This window comes from Alnus glutinosa, chromosome 10 (assembly GCF_958979055.1).
Source record: "Alnus glutinosa chromosome 10, dhAlnGlut1.1, whole genome shotgun sequence".
Lineage (NCBI taxonomy): Eukaryota > Viridiplantae > Streptophyta > Magnoliopsida > Fagales > Betulaceae > Alnus > Alnus glutinosa.
The window spans coordinates 21748154-21772404 of NC_084895.1; the positions used below are offsets into that span (position 1 = coordinate 21748154).

Here is a 24251-nt window from a genome sequence, read left to right on the forward strand (position 1 = left end):
AAGGCCAAAAATAGTTAAATTTGACTTTTTGGCTAAAGTAGAGCATCTATTGGAAATGCTCTTAGGCTTTGGTAGGATGCTGGTGGGATATTGGTGGGTACCTCAGAATTTCCCTTTCAACATATTCTTATATTTTGGTGTTGTTTGGCAACATTTTGTACAGGCTAGACTAGTGTTTTTGTACTGTTCATACATTTTTTTCTCACTTTTTCAATAACAACTAACATCAAAATATTTTTATTTTTTTTCATTTTTTATATCAATTTAATAATTTTTTTACTATTCAAATAAAAAAAATTCGCTACAATACAATTTTTTTTTTACTTTTTTATAAAAATATTTTTTACATTATTTCATATTTATCATTTTCTATAATTTTAAAATTAACAATTCACTGTTCAGTAAAAACTTGTCAAAAAAATTTGATATGTTTAGTAAATGATTGTGTAGTAGAACTTTTCTTTGAAGAGTTATATATATATTGAAAAGTGAAAATATTAAAAAAAATTATGTTTTAAGTTTGACTTTTTTTAGAAAAAATAAAATCAAAAGTGAAAATGAAGCTTTTTAGGATAAAAATTATTTTTGTGTAACTCATGCCACATTCTTGATGAGCGGCATTTTTCAAAAGTTTCAATAATTACAGACAGCTTAGATGACGTAATTTAAAAGTTTAAATTTTTTTAAAAATTGTTTAATCTCAATTAATCACACACCAAATATAAATATATGTAATAAAAAAAAAAATCATCCGAATATAAATCAATGGCGGTTTTGAGAGGGTAGGTCCTCCAGATTGTTTTCTTTATCTATGCTGACATGAATTGGTAGACGATGCTACTGATTTGACTACACAATGACAACTTCGAAGTTCGAAGGCCTCGTGATTTGACTCGCTTTACTTTGACCACACACGCAAAGCTGACCCAGAACCTTCCAATCAATGTCTGTCTATATTTTTATCCGGTTTTAATTAAAAGCTTTGGGTTTAATACCTTTTTCTCCTGAATTTTGATAAATTTTTATTTTTATTTTTATTTTTTATTTTTTATTTTTTATTTTTTATTTTTTATTTTTTTTTCTGTTTCACTTCCTATCACTAATTTCGATCACTAAGGTACATAGTTTAATATGTATATACTCAATTTTCAAATAGTTTTTCCGTTCATCTTCTATAAGAAAACTAACATAATTTCACATTAAACTAATTGAAACTTCACCCGTGGCATTTATCATTATCATATTATAAAGGGAAATGCTAGAGTTGTTACCCCTATACCACCCCAATCCCACCAATCCTAAGTGATTTTAATTTTTTATTTAATAAATTCATTTTCAGATTTTTACACTTAGGGTTTGTGAGATGGGAGTGAGATAGAAGTGGGAACACTAACATTTCTCTATTATAAAATGAAAAATGCCGAGTTACCCACCAGTATCCTACTGGTATCCTACTAAAGCCTAAGTAAAAAAACTGAAAATAAATTTACTAAATAAAAAATAAAGCCACTTAAACTTTTGTGGGATGCTTGTGAGATACTGGTGGGTACTCAGCATTTCTCATGTTTTTTTTTTTTGAACGGAGAACGGAGCTCCTTAAATTAAAAGCCCAAAGGCCTAACACAGTGAGTAAAAATGCAAACATCCTACACACTAAGTCAGATAATTTTACTTCGGTGCTGCCTACAACCACACAAATATTACAAAAATTGGCATTTGAGCCACTCTCTCACAATAACGCTCCACTACTAAAAAGAGAGGGTCGATCCAAACTAACAAGCCCTAAAACAGACTCATAATATCTTCAAAAATCATAGGCAGACTTTGAAACCACGTAAAAAATATAAGAGAAGAAATAAAAAGGCAGAAAAACCAACACAGATCCGGCCAATACTTGGAGTTGAAAATATACTCCATTCACAACACCAATATACCATCTTTTTAATTGGGGAAATTTTTTTTTAGATGCCAAAAATGGCTGTAATTTAAGAATAAAAAATGTATTTGCCAGAGGATCCTAATCCTATAGAAAAATATCTTTACACATCAATATTATGTATCAATCACACCTCAATCCTGAATATTCAGGTTGTAAAAATACTTGCATTCTGGGCAAAGATCACTGCTTTTGTCGTTTTTCTTAAAAGCGCATATATATATATATATATATATATATATATATATATATAGCTAAGTGTTTTGTCGCATTTTGTGAGAGGTCACTGAGAGCCGAGCTTGAGCTTGAACTTGAAGAATGGCAAGCTATGTGCCTGAGGAAGTGTTGGTGAAGATACTGTCGAGGTTGCCTCCAAAATCTCTTATCCGATTCAAGAGTGTCTCCAAAAGGTGGCAAGCTCTCATAGGAAACCCTGATTTCCTCTCCAAAAACCTACTCAACGACTCAATTATCACCCAAAGCTCCAGTGATCCTCTCCGTCATATCATCTTCTTTGCCAGAGACAAATACGACCCCGGAACGCAAATACACTCTTTCCGCTCTTACGACTCCCTCCACTGCGCGTCTCAAGCACCTCTGAATCTCCCACCAGCACCAACATTTGACATCGTCGCTTCCTGTAATGGCATGCTCTGCCTCTGGGCCTATGAGCCAAGCGACGTCTATCTCTGGAATCCCGCAAAGTCATCAGAACTCAAGGCTCTTCCGGCCGCGTCTTCTCACCGTCGACGTACAGTCGATGTGTATCAGGTGGGGTTCGGTTTCGACTCTCGATCTAACGACTTGAAAGTGGTCAGGCTTCTTCAGGTTGCAGACGAAGATGTTACTTGATGGGATGAAGTAGAAATATACAGCCTAAGAGGCGGTTCTTGGAGACAGCTTGATCCAAGCAGTGACTTTCAAATATATGAGGGATCGCGGAGTGCAGCATTGGACGGGGTTTTCCTATGGTATCTTGGCTACGGATACGAGGACAATGAGATAATAGTTGCTTTTGACTTCAGCGATGAGGAGTTCCGAACAATGCTGTTTCCAGATGCTCGTTTTTTCCGTGATTACGGTCAATGCACGCGGACTGTCACGGAGTTGAAGGGATCTCTTGCTATGTTTGTTTTTCCTTGCCGGAAGAAAAACATGCATTTGGATATATGGGTCATGCTTGAATTTGGTGTTAGGGAGTCGTGGACTAGACTTCTTAGCATTGGATTCCCATTGCATTTGGAAAGGCCATTAGGGTTTTGGAAGAACGGAGAGTTGTTCATCGTGAATAGGGAGAGGCATCTGGTCTTGTATGATGTTTTGGCACAAACAGAGACGAATCTTCAATTTGAAGGGTCTCGGGAGTTTCAAGTTGTAGACTACAAGCTGAGTTCGGCTTTGATCAATGGAGGGGAGGATAATCCTTGAGGTATGGCCCCATGCCCTTTGCTTGTTCAATTCATGTTTCTTTCTTTTTTTTGTTTAATAAGAATGTGTGGTCCTAAATTTTGAGTTTCATTTTATTGAGTGAAAGCTGGTTTGATACGGATCATACAGCATCATTTTCATATATAGAATTAGGTAAAAAGACTGAGTTGAACAACGCATGTGTTTGACAAATTGACTGAAAGAGTAGTTGATTGCCATTAGACGTTTATTAGGTAAAAAGAGTGATCTATTTCAGGGATGGAGCCCAATTCTAAGAGACCCAGGATTTTCATTGCCACTCATTTTGTTTTTTGACATCAATGATGGGCTCAGCAACTTGCCCCAAGATGTTCTTCATAACTTTCCATTGGTTAGAGCACTCACACCGGCTTGTCTATTTCTCAATCTAAAATAGCTAACCAAAACTCACTTTATCTAGTTTAGCTAATGAATTTTAAAAACACCATACATCCGATTATCTATTCTTATCCCTATATTCTTTCTGTATTATTTTTTATTGCTTTTTTATTGACAAGTTCGCGCCATTCAATTTCACCAACCGTTCCAGAAAAACACTGAAATTTTCAGAAAACTCCTCATTCGGCCAATCCAAAAAACTCACCCACCAAAAATTTCCAACAATCAGCCCCGCGCTGAAGATCTCGCTCCCGAGCAAAAGCAAAACAAGTTGATCCAATTCGGGAACCCAACCTCAACCTTCCCTGTCCGTTCCGGAAAACCCAAGTGTAGAAGTGAAAAGGCACTACAGAGGCGTGCGACAACGGCCTTGGGGCAAGTACGCAGCGGAGATCCGAGATTCCAATCGTCGCGACTCATGAGTGTGGCCGGGGACCTTCGACACGGCTATAGAAGCCGCCAAGGCCTATGACCGAGCCGCGTTCAAGCTCTGCGGCGTGAGATCAACACAGAGAGGGGGAGGGGGAGGGGGAGGGGGGGGGGGGGGACAATCGTGGCTCAGATGGGTCCACCGAAGACGACGGCAAAGGCTGGGCGCACAATCTCACATGAGGCATTTGACGATTTGGTGAAGGAAAACATGGAAGATCTCGGGATAGACCCCGCCGAGGGTCTCCAGGACGCCATCCAAACCCTAACTCTCCAGGGCGTCGATCTCTCCGCTCCAATCTCTCAAAATCCCCATTTTCACGCTACCCTCCATTTGGCCGATCCGGCAGAAAAAGCTTCAACAAAGATGATGGAAAGGTAGAGGCCGGCGTCGGTAGGGAAAGGAAAAGGGAAAAAAAGAAGAAGGAGAAGAGTATGAGAGAGAAGCGGAGAAACAAGAGAAAGAGGCAAAAAGGTGAAACGAAAGTGAAAGAAATAATAAAATAAGCAATAGATGTGTGTACAGTGCAACGCCTCATCTGGCGTTGCACTGTACATGAATCTATGCCAACGCTACTTTGCATTTCGTTTACATAAACCGATGGAAGAGGATTTTACGAATTCTGCTATCTATTTTAACTAAAAACAGGTTTTACATAACCTGGTGGGACTGCTCTTAGCATTTACTTAATGGGCTGCTCATGGTGGCCACAAACCGTTGTGTAAGAGCAATTGTAATGAACTCGCCACAGTTTAGTCAGATTTTGGCTAAAAAGTGCACTTTAGTTATTTTAGCTATCCACTTTTTAAAGACATCAAATATTAAACTCTCTAAATATTGCCTACTTTAAATAATAATTTTTTTTTTTATTGATTTTAAAAACAACCGCTTCCAATCACTTTCAACTGTCATGAAGCCAAAATTTACTGGTTTCACTTTCAATATCAGAACAACTCAACATTCAGAAGCGAAAACAATGCATGCAATCTGAACAAAAAACACAGAAAATAGAACTTTTCACATTCCTTCTCCCTCACCCCCTCAATTTTTTAGGGAAACAAACAAACAAACCACTAAAAGCAATCAAAATGCACAGAACCCATAAAACTCAAACCCAAATAACCAAAAACCATTCACTTACCCACGAAAAATGATGTAATTGAATCCATTAAACTGGGCTGTCCCTAACCCTCGCGAAAGACAAAAGAGGCTCTTTTCCAATTGCTTGTCTGATGATAGTGTCTACAGGATCATTTCCCTCCTCCGATTTCATTAATTCTAGAGAATTAGAGGCCTTGAGTTTTGCAACTAGCATCAGTAGCTATGTGCGGGGATCGATATGGTGAGAGAGAATCTTTGGAGATCAAATGGATTTAAATGCGGCGTAGAAAGCTTCCAGGGAATGTTTCGCAGGGAGCAAAATCGCCGAGAAAGTCTGAGAAATTAGGACGACGACGTTTCGTCCTCAAGAACCCCATAAACCAAATTCTTATACAACCCACCACGAACTACAATCCCAAAACCCTAAAACCCAATTATTTTCCCACCAAGAAACCCAAAAGCCCAACATTAATGGAAATTCAAGCAAACCCAAACCTTAATTCCCCAAACAAAACACACCCAGAAACCCAAATCACCCAAAAAGCAAGCATATTTAGAGTGAAAATACCCAGCAACGAATGCGTTGATCTCCCTCTCCCGTGGATCTTCTTCTATCTCTGGTAGACACAAAACCGGCGTGAAAGAGCTTTGAGGCTGAACGAATACGCGGGGAAATGAAATAAAAAAATGAAAAATATGAAGAGACGATCAAAAGTCGCTCGGCTGAATAGACGATGGTCTCTGACAATCGCCTAAATTACTGTAGCAATAACGAGTTTGATGCAGACGTGAATTTGAGCAAAATCGTCTAATTTTAGTGATTTCGTTAGTTTGACGATTTCACTACAAATGCTCTAAAAGAGCTCTTAATCTTGAATCTGACATTTGTGAACACCGACAAGGACATCACTTTTTCAAATATCTAGCATACCCAGCTTATTATATTGGAGATTTTTGATAAATAATTGTGTAATGGAATATTTATTTGAATGGTAGAAAGAAGTTATTGATGTGATATAAAATTTGAAAATTTTTTATAGAAAAGTGAAAAAGTTTTGTTCTGTAGTGAGTTTTTTTATTTGAATAGTAATAAAATTATTATTGATGTGATGTAAAAAATTTAAAAAAAATAGAATGTTTTTTATTTGATTTTTTTGGGAAAAGTAAAAAATGCTTTGAAAATTTTAGGGTTGCTTGCCAAACAACTTCGTTATATTTCATTGAGATGGATGTGTTTAGGTTTTATCTATTTTTTTAAAAGAGGTTGTGTTATTGACTCGATGCTTTATTTATGTTTTGATTGTTTTTCAGCATCTTTCCCACCTGCATGGTAAAGAAGGACGCTTCCACTAAATTGAAGACCTCAACTGTGCATGTAGGATTGACTCAAGCATTCACCCATCTTTGAAGCAGTTTGTTTTGATTTCGAATTTGTACTCTTTTTAAGTTACTGCTGCTTCATTTAAAATCAGTCCTTGTGTTATGCTCGGCATTTTCAAGTGCAAATCTGATATGTGATGGAGTCGAAATGCTACACACATTCAAATTTCTTTACGCCGATTTTCACACTTCCTTAAATGGCTTTTTAAAGATCCATTTCAAATTCAATGGTGGTTTGGTTTGGATCATGATCTTTTGCAATTTTTTTTTCAAATTACAGAATTTAGGTTGTTTAGGACATAAAAACTTTTGAAAAATGCCACATTAAAAATGTAGCGTATTATTGAGACATTCAGTAAGAATTTTCTTTCTCAAAATGTGTCTTTTTCACTTTTGCTTCAAAGCTTTTTTTTTTTATAGAACTAAAAAACAGTTTTTGATTCTTTATTTTTTTTATAACATTGAGAGTAAGAACTTGATGAAAATGTACTTAATTTTCAATTGTAATTAATCACATATTTAATTTTTAATAAGTAGCACTTTTGAAGCGATTTGATATCTAAATATTGTATAAATTTTTAATTGAGAAATTGTAGTTCTTCATCCATTTAAAAGTCACCCAAGAGAGTGGGGGCAATAAATGTGGATAATGGGGAATGTGTGTAGCATAATCCTCTATACTAAGTTATTAATCACTGCCTATCATGGAAAATTGGAAAAAGTACACATAACGCCCTTAAACTATCACCTCATTGTTAATGTCCCCCCTAAACTACCAATTGTGTCAATGTCCTCCCCTTAAACTACCAAAAACTGTAAATATCCTCCTAATGACAAAAATACCCTCCAGAAAATTATTAAAATAAAATTAAAATTAAAAAATATAAAATAACAAAAACTTATACAAAAAAAATAACAAAAAATTAAAAACTGGTTTTTTTTTTTTTTGTTAAAACAAATTATTTTTGTAAGTTTCAGTTATTTTTTTGTTTAGTTTTTTTTTTTAAAAAAAAAAAATCATTCTTTTTCTTTTTTTTAATTTAATAAAAAACTGGTTTTTCCTTTTTCTTTTTCGTTTGTTTTTATTTTTTTTAAAAAAAATTGTTTTTATTTTTTTCAGTTATTTTTCGTTTGTTTTTTTTTAAAAAAAAAAAAAAACTTTCTTTTTCGTTTTTTTATTTAATTTATTTAATTTCTTTTTTAAAAAATAATTTTTTAGTTTTTTTTTTTTTAATTTATAAGGACATTTTTGTCTTATTCAAAAAAAATTAGGGTTATTTTTGTCTTTTTGTTAGTATTAGGGGGACATTGACATTTTTTGATAGTTTGAGGGGGGCAATTGACACAATTGGTAGTCTCATGGTACATTGACAATTGAGTGATAGTTTGAGTGGGATATGTGTATTTTTCCCTGAAAATTTTCTAATGCAATTGGTTGGTGCAAAAATGCTCATTGTTACTTGCTCTTTATTTTTAACTACCATTTTGCCCTATCATTAGATCATTCTTTGACCATTTGAATTAAGATTGTTCTTTTTCAAATATTATTTTCGTTAAATCTTGCAGTATTCAATGCATTCATGTTTGGGTGATACTTGTTTTTTTATTATATTTTATTAATTTTCAATCCAAAATCACTGAGATTTAATATTGCTTTGAAGAAAAAAAATCCAATATGTCTTTAGGGTGGGGAATTGCACGCTCCTATCACAGGCATATACACACTATGAGATCGAATTCAATTTTTAAAATATTTTCTAGAAAACCTTAAAGTGAAGAGTACAGTTTTGTTTTGTTTTTGTTGTTTTTTATGTTATTATTATTATTATCTATTCAATATTGGGAAGGGGAAAAGGGTTTTAGTGAAGTAGTTTAAATGGCCATTAGATTAGGCCACTAAATTTCTTGCCATAATTTTTTTTAATAGAAAAAAAATGAAAAATTGTACATACTCTTAAAACTATTACTCTATTGTTAATGTTTTCATGCATGATTAAAAGACTAAGTTTCTGTCTCAAACTGAGAAAGAAATCCTACTCAAATATGTGATCCAAGCCATTCCAACATACAGCATAAGTGTTTTTCTTTTCTATTTGGATTTGAGCACCAAAATCAATTGCATGATGTACAAATTTTGGTAGAGACAGAAAAAATGAATCCAAGATTCATTGAATGAATTGGGATTCTCAAAATCGAATGGTGGTATGGGTTTTCGTGATTTGCGATGTTTCAATAGAGTTTTGCTAGTAAAACAGGGATGCCAACTTATTTAGAATCCTAATTGTTTTGCTGGCTAGATTTTAAAAGTTAAATACTTTCTAAGTGTGATTTTTTTGGAGGCCAATCTAGGAAGCAGACCTTCATTTGCATGGCGGAGCATTTTTTGTTCAAAAGATCTTTTCAAAGAATGTCTAATATGGAGAATTGAGGATGGTAAAGATGTGAAAATTTGGCAGGATAAATGGCTCCCCACTTCAACTACATATGCTATTCAATCTCTAAGGGCTTCATTTCTTGCAAATGCTACGGTTAGCGTATTAATTGATCAAGATTCTCATTGGTGGAATGGGTAGCTTCTTAACTTTGTTTTCTGCAAGGCTGAAGCAGATATCATTTCATAAATCCCTCTAAGTTGGTATGACCACAATGACATTATAACCTAGCGGGGGACTACCACAGGGGAATTTACTGTGCGTAATGCTTATTACATGGAAAAGAATAGCCTAGATGTTGTCCATGGTGAATGTTCTCACCAACGGAAACAATTCTTGTTGTGCGAGGTCCCAAGGGTCTTTTAGTTCCTTATGGAGAAATACATTGGCAATCACCACCGACATGGACGTACAAAGCAAATTAGGATGTTGCTATTGACTCAAAGAATGGCAAACTAGGTTTTGGTTGCATTATGCGTGACTTTCAGGGAATGGTGCATGCTGCTTTTTGCCATTTAGTGGATGTTTTGGTTGATCCGATTGTAGCAGAGGCTCTTGCAGCTCTTCGCATGGTAGAATTCTTCAGAAACCAGGGTTATATAAGACTCATTTTGGAGGGAGACTCTTTACTTGTGGTACAGGCTATTAACTGCACATGGGTAAATTGGAGTAGGCATGAGAATATTATAGCATATATTAAAGAGGTTCTTACGAGTATTTATAGTTGGAAAAGCTGCCACACTAAACGGATGGCAAACTCGACTGCCCACATTTTGGCACAAGTAGGAGCCCACCATGCTACTCACTATATTTGGATTGGTTGTATTCTTAATTGTATTAAAATTGTACTAAAAAAAGTAAAAAGTAAAATAAAAGTTATTAAAAAATCTATAAAAAAATTATAAAAAAAGCTAAAAAATAAAAGCGGGCCACCCATTAGTTTTTTATTTTATTTTATTTTAATTAAAATTTAGATTTTATTTTAATAACTTAAGTCGTTTTAAAGTTTAGGTACCTTATTTCAAAAAGGATAAAAATTCAAAAATTATAGATGAAGTTTTTCCTTTAAAAAATTATTTTCTTTTTTGAACAAAAATATTTTTTTTCAAAATAATGGTAGTTTTGTCTTTTGAAGGATGAGTGCTGAAAAATATATATTTTTAATTTTAATGATGAGGAAGAATATTCAAGGCTTCATCTCGATTATTTTAGCTTTATTATTCTCATATTTTATTTCTCTTAGAAAGTTGGGTGCTTTCTAATAAGTTATATTGATAATCTAAAAGACGAAGTAAAGTTGGGATAATCCAATTAGTGGTAGTCCAAATGGCACCACATCCTCCTTAAAAACATAATATTCTAATTTAAAGTAAAGCAGATGGAAATAGGGGTGGGCGTCAGTTTGGTAGGCGGTTAAGTCGGTTAATTCGGTCGGTTAACCGACTTTTATCGGAATGTAGTCGGTAAAATTATTTCGATTAAGTCTGTTAAGTGGTTAATAGGCGGTCGGTTAAGTCGGTTAAGCGGTTAATAGGCGGTCGGTTAAATCGGTTAACATTCGGTTAAAATGGGTAATGAAACGACGTCATTTTGATTTTTTTAAAGAAAAAAAAATGATTATACGTTTCGTTCTTACTAAAACGACGTCGTTTCGTTTTATGTCGGTTCGGTTAATTGGTCGGAATAGAATTTGGTTCGGTTCGATTCAGCTGTCGATCCGGCTTTCGGAATAAAATTTTATACCGACTACCGAACTAAAATTAGTCGGTTCGGTAGGCGGTCGATGACGAATCGGTTCGATTCGGTAAGCGATCGGTAAGCGGTAGACGGATAATTTGTCTGCCCCTAGATGGAATGGCATAACATACTTTTTTGTTAAATCCTTTATATATATAAAGGATTTTTTTTAGTTTATAGTTGTTTTTTTAATTATTTTTTCATGATTTTTACATTTAAGTTTTAAACTTTTATTATTTTATAATATAATAAATGACACGCGTCAAATTTCAATCAGTTTAATGTGAAATTATGTTAGTTTTCTTATAGAAGATGAACGGAAATACTATTTGAAAATTGATTATATACCTATTAAACGATGTACCTTAGCGATCGAAATTAGTGATGGGAAGTGCAAGCGAAAAAAAAAAAAAAAAAAAAAAAAAATAAAAATTCAGTAGAAAAAGGTATTAAACCCAAAGCTTTTAATTAAAACCGGATAAAAATATAGACAGCCATTGATAATTTGATTGGAAGGGTCTGGGTAGGCAGTGTATTGTCAAATCACGAGGCCTTCGAACTTCGAAGTTGTCATTGTGTAGTCAAATCAGTAGATAAAGAAAACAATCTGGAGGACCTACCCTTTCAAAATCGCCATTGATTTATATCCGGATGAATTTTTTTTTTTTTTTTTTAACATATATTTATATTTGGTGTGTGATTAATTGAGATTAAACAATTTTTAAAAAAATTAAAACTTTTAAATTACGTCATCTAGGTTGTCTGTAATTATCGAAACGTTTAAAAAGTACCGCCTCATTAAAAATGTGGCCTGTGTTACACAAAAATAATTTTCATCGTAAAAAGCTTCATTTTCGCTTTTAATAAAAACGCTTCTTCTTCGTAAGATAAGAAAAAAATATAAAAAAAAAATATAGCACTTTTAGCAGTCCGTTTTAATTTTTTTTAAAAAAGTCAAACTAAAAACATAATTTTTTATTTTATTTTATTTTAACTTTTTCATATAATTTTTTTATTTATTTAATATCACAAGAACCACTTGTTATAACTCTGGAAAGAAAAGTTCAACTACAAAATCATTTATTAAACATACCAAATTTTTTGACATGCTTTTAAAGAGTTGTTAATTTTGAAATTATAAAAAGTGATAAATGTGATATAAAGTAAAAAATATTTTTATAAAAAAGTAAAAAAAAATGTATTATAATGATTTTTTTTATTTAAATAGTAAAAATAATTATTAATTTGATATAAAAAGTGAAAAAAAATAAAAATATTTTGATGTTAATTATTATTAAAAAAGTGAAAAAAAAAATGACATCAACAGTACAAAAACACTAGTCTGACCTGTACAAAGCAATGCCTAACAACACCAAAATATGAGAATATGTTGAAAATATACTCGATTCACAACCCTAATATACTATTTATTTAATTGGTGACATTTTTTTTTTTAGGGATGCCTAAAAATGGCTGTTATTTAAGAATAAAAAATGTATTTGCCAGAGGACCCTAAAATCCTATAGAAAAATATCTTTACACAACAATATTATGTATCAATCACACCTCAATCCTGTATATTAAGGTTGTAAAAATACTTGCATTCTGGGCAAAGCTCACTGCTTTTGTGAGAGCAGAGCTTGAGCTTGAAGAATGGCAAGCTATGTGCCTGAGGAAGTGGTGGTGAAGATACTGTCGAGGCTGCATCCAAAATCTCTTATCCGATTCAAATGTGTCTCCAAAAGGTGGGAAGCTCTCATAGGAAACCCTGATTTCCTCTCCAAAAACCTACTCAACCACTCCATTGTTACCCAAAACCCCAGTGATCCTCTCCGTTATATCATCTTCTTTGCCAGAGACAAATACGACCGCGGAACGCAAATACACTCTTTCCGCTCTTACGACTCCCTCCACTGCCCGTCCCAGACACCTCTGAGTCTCCCACCAGCACCAACATTTGACATCGTCGCTTCCTGTAATGGCATGCTCTGCCTCTGGGCCTATGCGCCAAGCGACGTCTATCTCTGGAATCCCGCAAAGTCGTCAGAACTCAAGGCTCTTCCGGCCGCGTCTTCTCACCGTCGACGTACAGTCTCTGTGTTTAAGGTGGGGTTCGGTTTCCACTCTCGATCTAACGACTTGAAAGTGGTCAGGCTTCTTCAGGTTGAAGACGAAGATGGTACTGATTGGGATGAAGTAGAAATATACAGCCTAAGAGACGGTTCTTGGAGACAGCTTGATCTAAGCGTGGCCTTTGGGATATATGAAGATTCGCTGAGCGCAGCATTGGATGGGTTTTTTCTATGGTATCGTGACGACGGATACGAGGGCCATGTGGACGACGGTAATGAGATAATAGTTGCTTTTGACTTCAGCGATGAGGAGTTTCGAACAATGCTGTTTCCAGATGCTCGTTTTTTCCTTGATTACGGTAAATGCACGCGGACTGTCACAGAGTTGAAGGGATCTCTTGCTATGTTCGTTTTTTCTCGCCGGAAGAAAAACATGCATTTGGATATATGGGTCATGCTTGAATTTGGTGTTAGGGAGTCGTGGACTAGACTTCTTAGCATTCGACTCCCATTGCATTTGAAAAGTCCATTGGGGTTTTGGAAGAACGGGGAGTTGTTCATCGAGAATAGGGAGGGGCAGCTGGTCTTGTATGATCTTTTTGCACAAACAGAGACGAATCTTCAATTTAAAGGGTCTCGGGACACGTTTCAAGTTGTAGACTACAAGCTGAGTTCGGTTTTGATCAATGGAGGGGAAGATAATCCGTGAGGTATGGCTCCATGCCCTTAGCTTGTTCAATTCATGTTTCTGTCTTTCTTTTTTTGTTTATTAAGAATGTTTGGTCCTAAATTTTGAGAGTCATTTTATTGAGTGAAAGCTGGTTTGATACGGATCATACAGCATCATTTTCATATATAGAGTTAGGTAAAAAGACTGAATTGAACAACGCATGTGTTTGACAAATTGACTGAAAGAGTAGTTGATTGCCTTTAGACGTTTATTAGGTAAAAAGAGTGATCTATTTCAGCGATGGAGCCCAATTCTAAGAGACCCAGGATTTTCATTGCCACCCATTTTGTTTTTTGACATCAATGATAGGCTCAGCAAGTTGCCCCAAGATGTTCTTCATAACTTGCAATTGGTTAGCATTTACTTAATGGGCTACTCATGGTGGCCACAAACCGTGTTGTAGAAGAGCTTGATCTTGATCTTGAATCTGACATTTGTGAACACTGACAAGGACATCACTTTTTCAAATCTCTAGCATAACCAGCTTATAGTATATTTCATTGAGATGAATGTGTTTAGGTTTATCTATTTTTTTAAAGAGGTTATGTTATTGACTCGATGCTTTATTTATCTTTTGTTTCTTTTTCAGCATCTTTCCCACCTGCATGGTAAAGAAGGAACGCTTTCACTAAATTGAAGACCTCATCTGTGCATGTAGGATTGACTCAAGCACTCACCCATCTTTGAAGCAGTTTATTTTGATTTTGAATTAGTAAATGGCAATGTCTGAAACATTTTAGCCATGAATATCTTTCCCTCTATCTATCTACCTATATATTTATATATAATATGTGTAAATATTCCGAACTGTAGGACCTGTTTGTTGTGTAGGAAATGTCTCAGTAGACACTCATGTACTCTCTTTATAATTATCTGCTACTTCATTTAAAATTAGTCCTCTTGTGTTATGCTCTGCATTTTCAAGCACAAGTCTGATACCGAAGATATAGTTGAGTAATGCTACACACACTCAAATTTCTCTCCGCGCTGATTTCCACACTTTCTTAAATGGTTTTTGAAGATTTATTTCAAATTCAATGGTGGTTTGGATCTAGATCTTATACAATTTTTTTTTTCTCAAATTACATAATTTAGGTTGTTTCTAAACATCATAACGCTTGAAAAATGTCACATATTAGAAATGTGGCATATTATGGAGATAACCAGAAAGAATTTTCCTCACAAAATGTGTCTTTTTAACTTTTGTTTCAATGCTTTTTTTTTTTATTAGAGAACTAAAAGATCGTTTTTGACTCAATTTTTTTTTTTTTTGTTATAACATATATAGCAAGAATCTGAAAAAAAAAAATATACTGAATTTTTTAACATAACATGACCTATTTTTAATAGGTAGCATTTTTAAGCGTTTTGATGTTTAGAAACAACCTAAATTTCTTAATTTGCAAATCGGAATCCTGATTTGATTTCTGGATTCTTAGTTATTAACCAATGATTATCACGGAAATTCTCTGAAGCAATTGGTTTGTGCAGAAATGCTCATCGTTACTTATTCCTTATTTTTAACTGCCATTTTGCCCTATCTTTAGAATTTAGATCATTCTTTGACCATTTGAATTACGATGCATGAGTTTTTGCCCAATTATTTCAAAATTGTTCTTTTTGGAATATTATTTTCGATCAATCTTCTAGTATACAATGCATAAATATCGTTGTCTTTTTTTTTTTTGGGCGAATACTATGTTCTGACTGAATTCTAATTTTGCTTTGAAAAACGAAAAAATCCAATATTTATTTTGGGTGGGGAATTGCACGCTCCTATCACAAGCATATACCATACACACTATGAGATCAAATTCAATTTCTAAAACATTTTCTAGGAAACCTACAAGTGAAGTATGGATTTGTTTTTTTTTTTTTTTTTTAATCAAAATTGGGAGGGGGGAAAAGGGTTTCAGTGAAGAAGTTTAAATGGCTATTAGATTAGGCCATTAAATTTCTTGGCATAATTTTTTTTAATAGAAAAAAATGGAACAGGATGGATACTGCTAAAACTATTACTCCATTGAAATGTCTTCTCTCTCGGGTATGTATAAAATAAATTAGGATGGGGCCATTTATTCAAAAAAATTGACATATGGGTATTGGTATAATAGCACGGGATTGTAAAGGCTAGGTGATTGCGGCCAAAAGCCCGACCATATGTGTAAGGAGCTTGTGATAGCAGAAGCCCAAGCAGCATTTGGGGGCGGTGGAATTCAATTGTGATTTGAGACTTCAAAATATTATTTTAGAAGGGGATTTTTTTGGCAGGTTGTTAGCGCTGTAAAGGCAAATGTCCCAAATTGGTGAAGGTACGGGCAATTGGTGGCCGACATATGAGATGTTCTTTCGAATTGACATTTTTGACAAATTAGGCATATCCGAAGAGTAGCAAATTATCTGGTCCATGGCGTTTGCTATGGCAGCAGTAAAACAAAGCATGGATTGAGTAAATCCTTGTGAGTATCCGTGATATTGTAATTTTAGAACATTCTGATCTTGCTTTATAGAGATTTTAGTCTATTGTTTTAGGTTCTAGAGTTTATGCTCTAGCCTTTTCCCTATTGGGTGGAATATATATCAAATTTTGACCAAAAAAAAAAAACAACAAATTGTGTCAATGTGCATCATAAACTACTAAAAAATATCTATATCTTTAATTGAAAAAAATAACATTTATGAAATTAAAAAAAAAAAAAATGTACCAAAAAAAGTAAAAAGTAAATTAAAAATGATTAAAAAAATCTAAAAAAAAAAAACCAAAATATATATATATAAAAAAGAGCCACCCCTTAGTTTTTTATTTTATTTTATTTAAAATTTATATATATATTTTTAATAATTTTCAGTTAGGCCAAACAACCAGGGGCGGAACTAAGTGCATGGGTGGGGGGACGAATGTCTCTCCAAAAGTTTTGAAATTCTTTTTAAAATATGTAAATTTATAAATTTGTCCCTCTAAAATAAATTGTCCCCCCTAAAAAATTTTCTTTATATTTTGACCCTCTTTCATTCTGAAAGACAAAAAATATTCTTTATATTTTAACCCCTCTTTCATCTGCTTGTTTCTGTTTCAGTTTGACTGTTTGAGGGTTAAGAATTAGGTTAAAAGAAAGGTAGAAGAAGGAAAAGGGAAGAAGATGACTTTTTTTTATTTTGTTAAAAACGGACCGTTTAACTAAATATCAAAACACATCGTTTTTAGAATTTGAAACAACACAACCCTTAAAAGTGTGCTGCGCGGCATAAACTTTTAATTTTTTTTAAAAAGGCAGTAGACCACCAACTGAAGGCTGAAAAAAAAAATAAAAAAATCCTTAGGGCTAAATTGGGGCGCAGACTTCTAAGGGTTTTACTCTCTTTATTTATTTTTTCTTTTCTTTTTTTTTCTACTCTATCAGTATTTTACTTTTTTTTTTTTTTTTTTTTTTTTTTATTTCTTTTTTTTTGAAAGAGCACACTTTAAACTAAACTTAAAAGTAAGAGCCAATTTTTTATTTTTTATTTACAAAAAAAATAACTAAACCTAAGAGCTAGTCAATTTAGAATTTCTCTACAACCCTTTATAAAATTCAGTTTTACCTAGTAAACAGTAACGAAGTAATGTGAGACTCAATACCTATTAATATCTTTATAAGAGTAATGTTTCTTGCTCATTTTTTGTACAACTCTAACAACTTTTTTTTTAATATCAACCATTAAATATTTAGGGCTCATATGTAGAAAAACAAATTCAATAGTTGATCATAAAAAAAAAAAAAAAAAAGTTGTCAGAGATTTTTACAAAAATTATAGGAAAGTTGTACACCAATCATTTATCTCCTTATAAACCACTAACTCTACGTGAGATCTTCATTTTTTTTTTCTAATATGGGACCGGAGTGTTACAATATTAAACTTTTTAAATTAATTATTTATGAATATATATAGTGTTGCATATTTTAATTGTATGAAATATATAATTGTAGTTACCTGAGATTATGAATTGAATTTCAATCAAATTTTAAACGAGCTCCAACAAAAAAAAATTGACCCATCTAAACTAAAATTCTCCTATTTATGCAGTTATGTATTTATATAAATTTGTCCCCCCTTATCAAAAATTCTGGTTCCGCCCCTGCAAACAACCCCCATTTTCTCATTTTTTTTCACTATTATTATTTTTTAATAATTTTTTTAATTGTTTTTATAATTAGGTTTTGATTGAGTAGTAATTTTAAAGTCACCTAATTATTAGAAGAACAAAAGAAAAATATAGGTAGGAACACAAAAAAGACATGAGTACGTCGTTTAAAATTACTCCATCAACAAAATTGATAATTTTAGGGAAATACTAATAATGATAATGATAATTTGAAAGAAGTATCTGTAATATATATATTTGTTATAATTTAAATCATGCCAATAACCCAATCAAAGTATATTGGATGTAATTTCTTATATAAAACAAAAAACAAAAAATAAAAAATCGAAAGTTCACAATAAACTTACTAAAACTTAGCGAACCTAAAATGAATACCCATTATAGCCTTTAACCATGCCGCGCAGAGCAAAGGTCGGAAGAATGGCAAGCTATTTACCGGAGGAAGTGGTTGTGAAGATACTGTCGAGGCTGCCTCCAAAATGTCTGATCCGATTCAAGAGTGTCTCCAAAAGATGGCGTGCTCTCATAGGAAGCCCTGATTTCCTCTCCAAAAACCTCCTCAATGACTCCATTCTCACCCAGAACCCCAGTCATCCTCTCCGTCATATCCTCCTCTTTGCCAGAGACAAGTACGACCTCGGAACGCTAATACACTCTTTCCGCTCTTACGACTCTCTCCACTGCGTTCCTCAAACACCTCTGAATCTCCCAACAGCACCACCACCCTTTGACGTCGTCGCTTCCTGTAATGGCTTGCTCTGTCTCTGGGCCGTAACGCTAAGCAACATCTATCTCTGGAATCCCGCCACGTCATCAGACCTTGAGGCTCTCCCGGCCGCGCCTTCTCGCTGTCACACCGGACTTAGGGTCTCTAACCCTGATTTTGGGTTCCATAATGTGGGGTTCGGTTTCGACGCGGGATCCAACGACTTCAAGGTGGTCACACTTGTAGACACAGATGAGGACGGGTGGTTGGAAGCCGAAATATACAGCCTAAAATCTGGATCTTGGAGACCGCTTGATATGAGCGTGAACATTGAGATACATCTCGTTTCGCAGAGCGCAGCGTTGGATGGGGTTTTTCTATGGTACGACGACTACACATACGACGATTGTGTGGACGACAGAATAGTTGTTTTTGACTTCAACGACGAGGAGTTCCAAATAATGCAGTTTCCAGATGCTAGCCTTTTTTGTGATTACGATGAATACACTCGGACTCTCACGGAGTTGAAGGGATCTGTTGCTATGATGGTTTTTGCTCTTGATGACGACGAGAAAAAGAAAGATTTGGAAATATGGGTTATGCTTGAATTTGGTGTTAGTGAGTCGTGGACTAGACTTCTTATCATTCAACTCCCATTGCATTTGGAAAGGCCATTGAGGTTTTGGAAGAACGGAGAGTTGCTTATGGAGAATAATGAGGGGCAAGTGGTATTGTATGATCTTTTGGTACAAACAGAGACGAATCTTCAGTTTGAAGGGTATCGGGGAACGTTAATAGTTGTAGACTGCAATTTTTTTCAGTTTGAAGGTATGGCTTCATGCCCCTTCGTTAGTTTAATTCATGCTTCTGTCTTTTTTTCTTTTTTTTCTTTTTTTGAAATAAGAATGTTTGGTCCTAAATTTGGCTGCTCGCGTTAATCTTTCTTCCTGCGTCTCCAGCTCCCATTTTAGCTTATCTTTCTTCTGTCATCGGGGATGGTAGGAATTAAGGAGAGTTCTGGGCGGGTAGGTTTGATGCTAGCTTTGTTGCCTTGGCATTGGCTGACTAAAGACATCCTCGCAAAGGCGCCATCTTTCTTCAGTAAAAACGTGACTTTCATAGGCCTCTAGGTCTTTTAATGGTGCTCTGCTTGAAAACTCAATAATTGAGTTTTTGAGACTCCGTTTTGTTAACAACAGGTACTGTTTCTGCCTTCACGGGTAAGGATCATCTGTGCTGAGTTTCTCTTCCTCGTTAGAGAATCTCTTGTGCACCAAAATCTTTGTAAATAAGAGTCTTCGGATTGGATAGGCAGTAGAGATAGGAACTCTTATCTGTAGGGTGGGCTTTCAAGCCAGAGATGCATTATTATGTAAATTTGCTTTCTTGAGATCCATTTTGTTGAGTGAAGCTAGATTGATACAGATCAATTAGCATCATTTTCAAAGCCAGGGCACCAGAATAGCACAACCGGCCATGTTATGACCTGCATCACAGAAAACAGCCATGGCCTGCATCACCGGAAAACGGCAAAATCATGCAGAAAAATAAAATCAAAGCATATGGTTGAATCATCAGTTGAGTCTGTTGTGATTGATTGGAGATTAATTTAAGAGTTTAAATAATTACCACTTCGTCTAGCTGCTGAATTGAATTGAATGCATGTGTTTGACAATTTGACTGAAAGAGTAGTTGATTGCTTTTAGACGTTTATTAGGTCAAAAGAGTGATACATTTCATCGATGCAGACCAATTCCTAGAGACCCAGGATTTTAATTGCCACCCATTTGGTTTTGACATCAATGTTAAGCTCAGCAACTTGCCCCAAGATGTTCTTTCACTTCCTCGATACTGGAAACGCACTACACTCAAGCATATTGTTAAGAAGATAGAGGCGCATTTGTTCTTCGGTGTTTTCCTATGTGTCCACCAACGCCCATTTGGATCATTGATTGGTTGACAATGAGTTTACAAGATGGGTCTGATATGAAACTTTTTTGTTTGTTGTGCAGCGTGATTGGTTAGCGTTTACTTAATGGGCTGCTCATGTTTTTGACTATATTCTAAGCAACCACATAAAGAATGGTTTTGGGAGCTTGTCTGAATGGACAACTTTGATGTACAAACATGTTTTATAATGACTTAGTAACTTGATGAGTGTTATAGTCATCTAAACCATTTACATGGATATGGTTGTAGGAATGGGGAGTGGTGTCATACCTACCCCGTCATGTTCATGTTGTTTGCATTACGCCACCCAATTCAACGACCATGAAGACTGTAGGAGAAAACAACAGGAGATAGAGCAGAAATTGGAAGACACACAAATCTTACTGCGGGATATGCAAGAAGGTATGTCGAAGATGCAGGAAGAGATAGATATGTTAATGGCACTTGTAAGAAGGTTAGAGAATCTTTCCAATATAATTTATTTTTTCACACGCACACATTAACTAATTGTTAGAATGGACATGATTATGATATGGAATTCTTTTCTCCTAGGCCTGGAGGGAGCTTTGGAGGTGATCCAAGCCAAGGCAACCTGTGAGTGGGGTGTAGCTGCAAGTGAGAGTTCTAGAAAGAGGTATTACTACCATCTCTTGTCATTTTTTGTTTAGTTCTCATGATAATGGGATTGTAGTGTGCATTGGGTGTTGAGATTAATTTTGACTTGATTATGAGGGGAAGCATATATGGTTGAATTAAGTTGATTCCCGAATTTGTGAAAACCTGTCTATTGTGATTTTTGTACGGATAGAAAATAAATCAGATAATTTGGCTTGACATATCTACTGCCAAAAGTCTCTACTCCTTTTATATTTCCTACTTTGGGTAAAACGATGAGCTGATAACAGTGGCTTCTTTTCCATGGATCAGAGTCACTAGAATGACTTCGAACTGCAAATTAGAGATCTGGAGCCAAATGGTATGGATTTTGAGTTCGCTATGAATTTTGTAAAATAAAAAACAAATAGCTATGGTATGATATTCAACTGTTTCTATGAGCTTGAGCCTTTGTTAATTAATGGAACCGTGACTGTTTACCCAAGGCTTGGTCCGTGGGGCCTTTTTGCCTGGTTGAGCCACCAAAGGTTCCACCAGAACCCCACAGTAAGCCTACATGGGTGCAGTGGCTTGACAAGAAGCGTGAGCAGGGAAAACTCAGTTCTATATGTAGCCTTTAGATCTCAGGTAGTGATTTCGCCTGCACAACTCAAAGAACAACAAAGATTTCTTGCAAACTGGGTTGGAGGAAGTTCTTCAACCTAATCTAAAAAAAATGACGTGTCCATTTTTTTTAATAGCATGCTTTTTTACTAAAATTCATTCTAACTTTGTCCCTGTTATTAAAAAGACATGTGCTTTTCACATGCTCAAGGGACTCGTCATTTTTATAGACTGGATTGAAAGAACTTTCTCCAACCCAGTTTGGAGGAAAACTCTATCCCTCAAAAGAAATAGCAACTGGGTTGGAAGAATCTAAAGTGAATTTCTTGTGGGTGATAAGAAAGAGTGAGTCGGAGCTTTTGGAGGGATTTGAAAAGAGTGAAAGAGGAATTGTAGAGAGAGACTAGGTTGAATAAAGGGAGATTTTGATGCATGAGTGTGTGCAAGGCTTTCTAAGCCACTGGATGGAATTCTGTTTTGGAGAACGAATATGATCTTCTTCATTGTCTTCCTCTTCTTTGTAGTCCTGGAATAAGAGAAAAATATGGATTTGTTAATTATTTATTTACAGGAAGTGATGAAATAACGTGCATTGAATGGGAGATTAATAATGAGACTTTTCTTTTAGACTTGTAATTGGAGATGTATGAAAACTTATGACCATGCAGCTTTCATGTCTTGTTATTTTCCTTCTTTTGTCTATTATTATTATTATTATTATTATTATTTATTCAATGGCAATATCATTGCCTTGTATTGTAGTCTTGCCTTTTGGGAAGTCAAAAAGCTGGTCTTGCTTGTTAAGTCTTTAGTAGGAATTAACTAGTTTTCATATCTTTGGTGTTCTGGGATATTTCCTGACTTTAGCTTTTATTTATTTTTTACCAATCAAACTGCATTTTCTCCCTTCTTGGCATGTCCGGCGGTTCCCCTTGCTCTCCAGAAGTGGATATGTCCATGAGTGCCATTTAGTTATTTTCCTGTAACGAATATATCCTTGTTATTATAGCAGAAATAACAATTCACAACAGGTTTACCTTTGTTTAATTTAATTACGTTTTTTGTTCCTTATTTTTATTATTGGTTGTTGTCGTACCAGGTTGATGATTGGCTTGAAAGATTGATTGATGAAAATGGGGAGGACTTGTAAAGAATGAAGGGCATCTTTTGTTGCAATGAATTTAGAGTTTTGAAGACCTCAACTGTGCATGTAGGATTGACTCAAGTACTCACCTATCTTTGAAGCAGTTTGTTTTGATTTTGAATTAGTAAATAGCAATGTCTGAAACATTTTAGCCATGAATATCTTTCTCTCTCTCTATCTATCTATCTATGTATATATATATATAATATGTGTAAATATTCCAAACTGTAGGACCTGTTTGTTGTGTAGGAAATGTCTCTTTAGAGTTTAGACAGTCATGTACTCGTTATAAGTTTCTGCTGCTTCATTTAAAATTAGTCCATGTGTTATGCTCTGCATTTTCAAGCGCAAATTTGGTATGTGATTGAGTTGAGTAATGCTACACACACTCAAATTTCTTTGCGCTGATTTTCACGTTTCCTTAAATGACTTTTTAAAGATCTCTTTCAAATTCAGTGGTGGTTTGGTTTGGATCATGATCTTCTGTAATTTCTTTTTCAAATTACAGAATTTAGGTTGTTTATAGACATCGAGACTCCTGAAAAATGGCACATTAAAAATGTAGCATATTATCGAGACAACAAGAAATAATTTTCTTCTCAAAATGTGTCTTTTTCACTTTTGCTTTGAAGCTTTTTTATTTTTTTTAAGAGGACTAAAAGACAGTTTTTGACGTTTTTTATTTTTTATTTTTTTTTATAACATTGAGAGATAGAACTTGATGAAAATGTTCTCAATTCTCAATTGTATTGTGCCACATTTTTAATTTTTAATAGGTAGCACTTTTGAAGCATTTTGTTGTCTAAAGAGGGTATAAATTTTTAGTTTGAGAAATTGTAGATCTTCATCCATTTAAAAGTCACCCAAGAGAGTCGGGGCAATAAATGTGGATGATTGGAAATGCGTGTAGCATAATACTCGATACTAAGTTATTAACCACCGCCTATCATGGAAATTTTCTAAAGCAATTGGTTGGTGTAAAAATGCTTATTGTTACTTGTTCCTTATTTTTAATTGCCATTTTGACCTATCATTAGATCATTCTTTGACCATTTGAATTAAATTGTTCTTTTTCAAATATTATTTTCGATCAATCTTGTAGTATACAACAACGCATTCATGTTTGGGTAAAACTTGTTTTTTTTATTATATTTTATTATTTTTCAATCCAAACTCACCGAAATCTAATATTGCTTTGAAAAAAAAAATCCAATTTGTTTTTTGGGTGGGGAATTGCACGCGCTCCTATCACTGGCATATACACACTATGAGATCGAATTCAATTTTTAAAATATTTTCTAGGAAACCTTAAAGTGAAGTACGGTTTTTTTTTTTTTTTTTTTTTTTTGGCTCTATTGAATATTGGGAAGGGGAAAAGGGTTTTAGTGAAGTAGTTTAAATGGCCATTAGATTAGGCCACTAAATT

The 24251-nt window shown here is 34.4% G+C and overlaps 2 protein-coding genes and 1 pseudogene across 5 annotated transcripts; all 3 read left to right on the top strand.

The window, feature by feature from the left end:
- The first annotated feature begins 2212 nt into the window (after window positions 1-2212).
- On the top strand, window positions 2213-6783 carry LOC133880470 (F-box/kelch-repeat protein At3g06240-like; annotated as a pseudogene).
- Window positions 6784-12456: 5673 nt separating this feature from the next.
- On the top strand, window positions 12457-14533 carry LOC133880559 (F-box/kelch-repeat protein At3g23880-like). The gene is made up of 2 exons (XM_062319513.1): window positions 12457-13643; window positions 14253-14533. Exon 1 carries the CDS (start codon window positions 12515-12517, stop codon window positions 13640-13642), a length of 1128 nt encoding a protein of 375 aa, XP_062175497.1. The 5' UTR covers window positions 12457-12514; the 3' UTR covers window position 13643; window positions 14253-14533.
- A 3623-nt stretch (window positions 14534-18156) lies between these two features.
- LOC133878885 (F-box/kelch-repeat protein At3g23880-like) lies at window positions 18157-23142 on the top strand. 4 transcript variants are annotated; one of them, XM_062317445.1, is made up of 5 exons: window positions 18157-19341; window positions 20713-20865; window positions 21016-21097; window positions 21391-21439; window positions 22781-23142. In XM_062317445.1, the coding sequence occupies exons 1-5, from the start codon at window positions 18201-18203 to the stop codon at window positions 22829-22831; spliced, it is 1476 nt and encodes a 491-aa protein (XP_062173429.1). In that variant the 5' UTR covers window positions 18157-18200; the 3' UTR covers window positions 22832-23142. The 4 variants fall into 4 exon arrangements, 3 of the variants coding, with proteins under 3 accessions (XP_062173429.1, XP_062173430.1, XP_062173431.1); XR_009902012.1 differs by having other exon boundaries at window positions 18161-19341; window positions 20713-20917; XM_062317446.1 differs by lacking the exon at window positions 21391-21439 and having other exon boundaries at window positions 18160-19341.
- Window positions 23143-24251: the final 1109 nt, after the last annotated feature.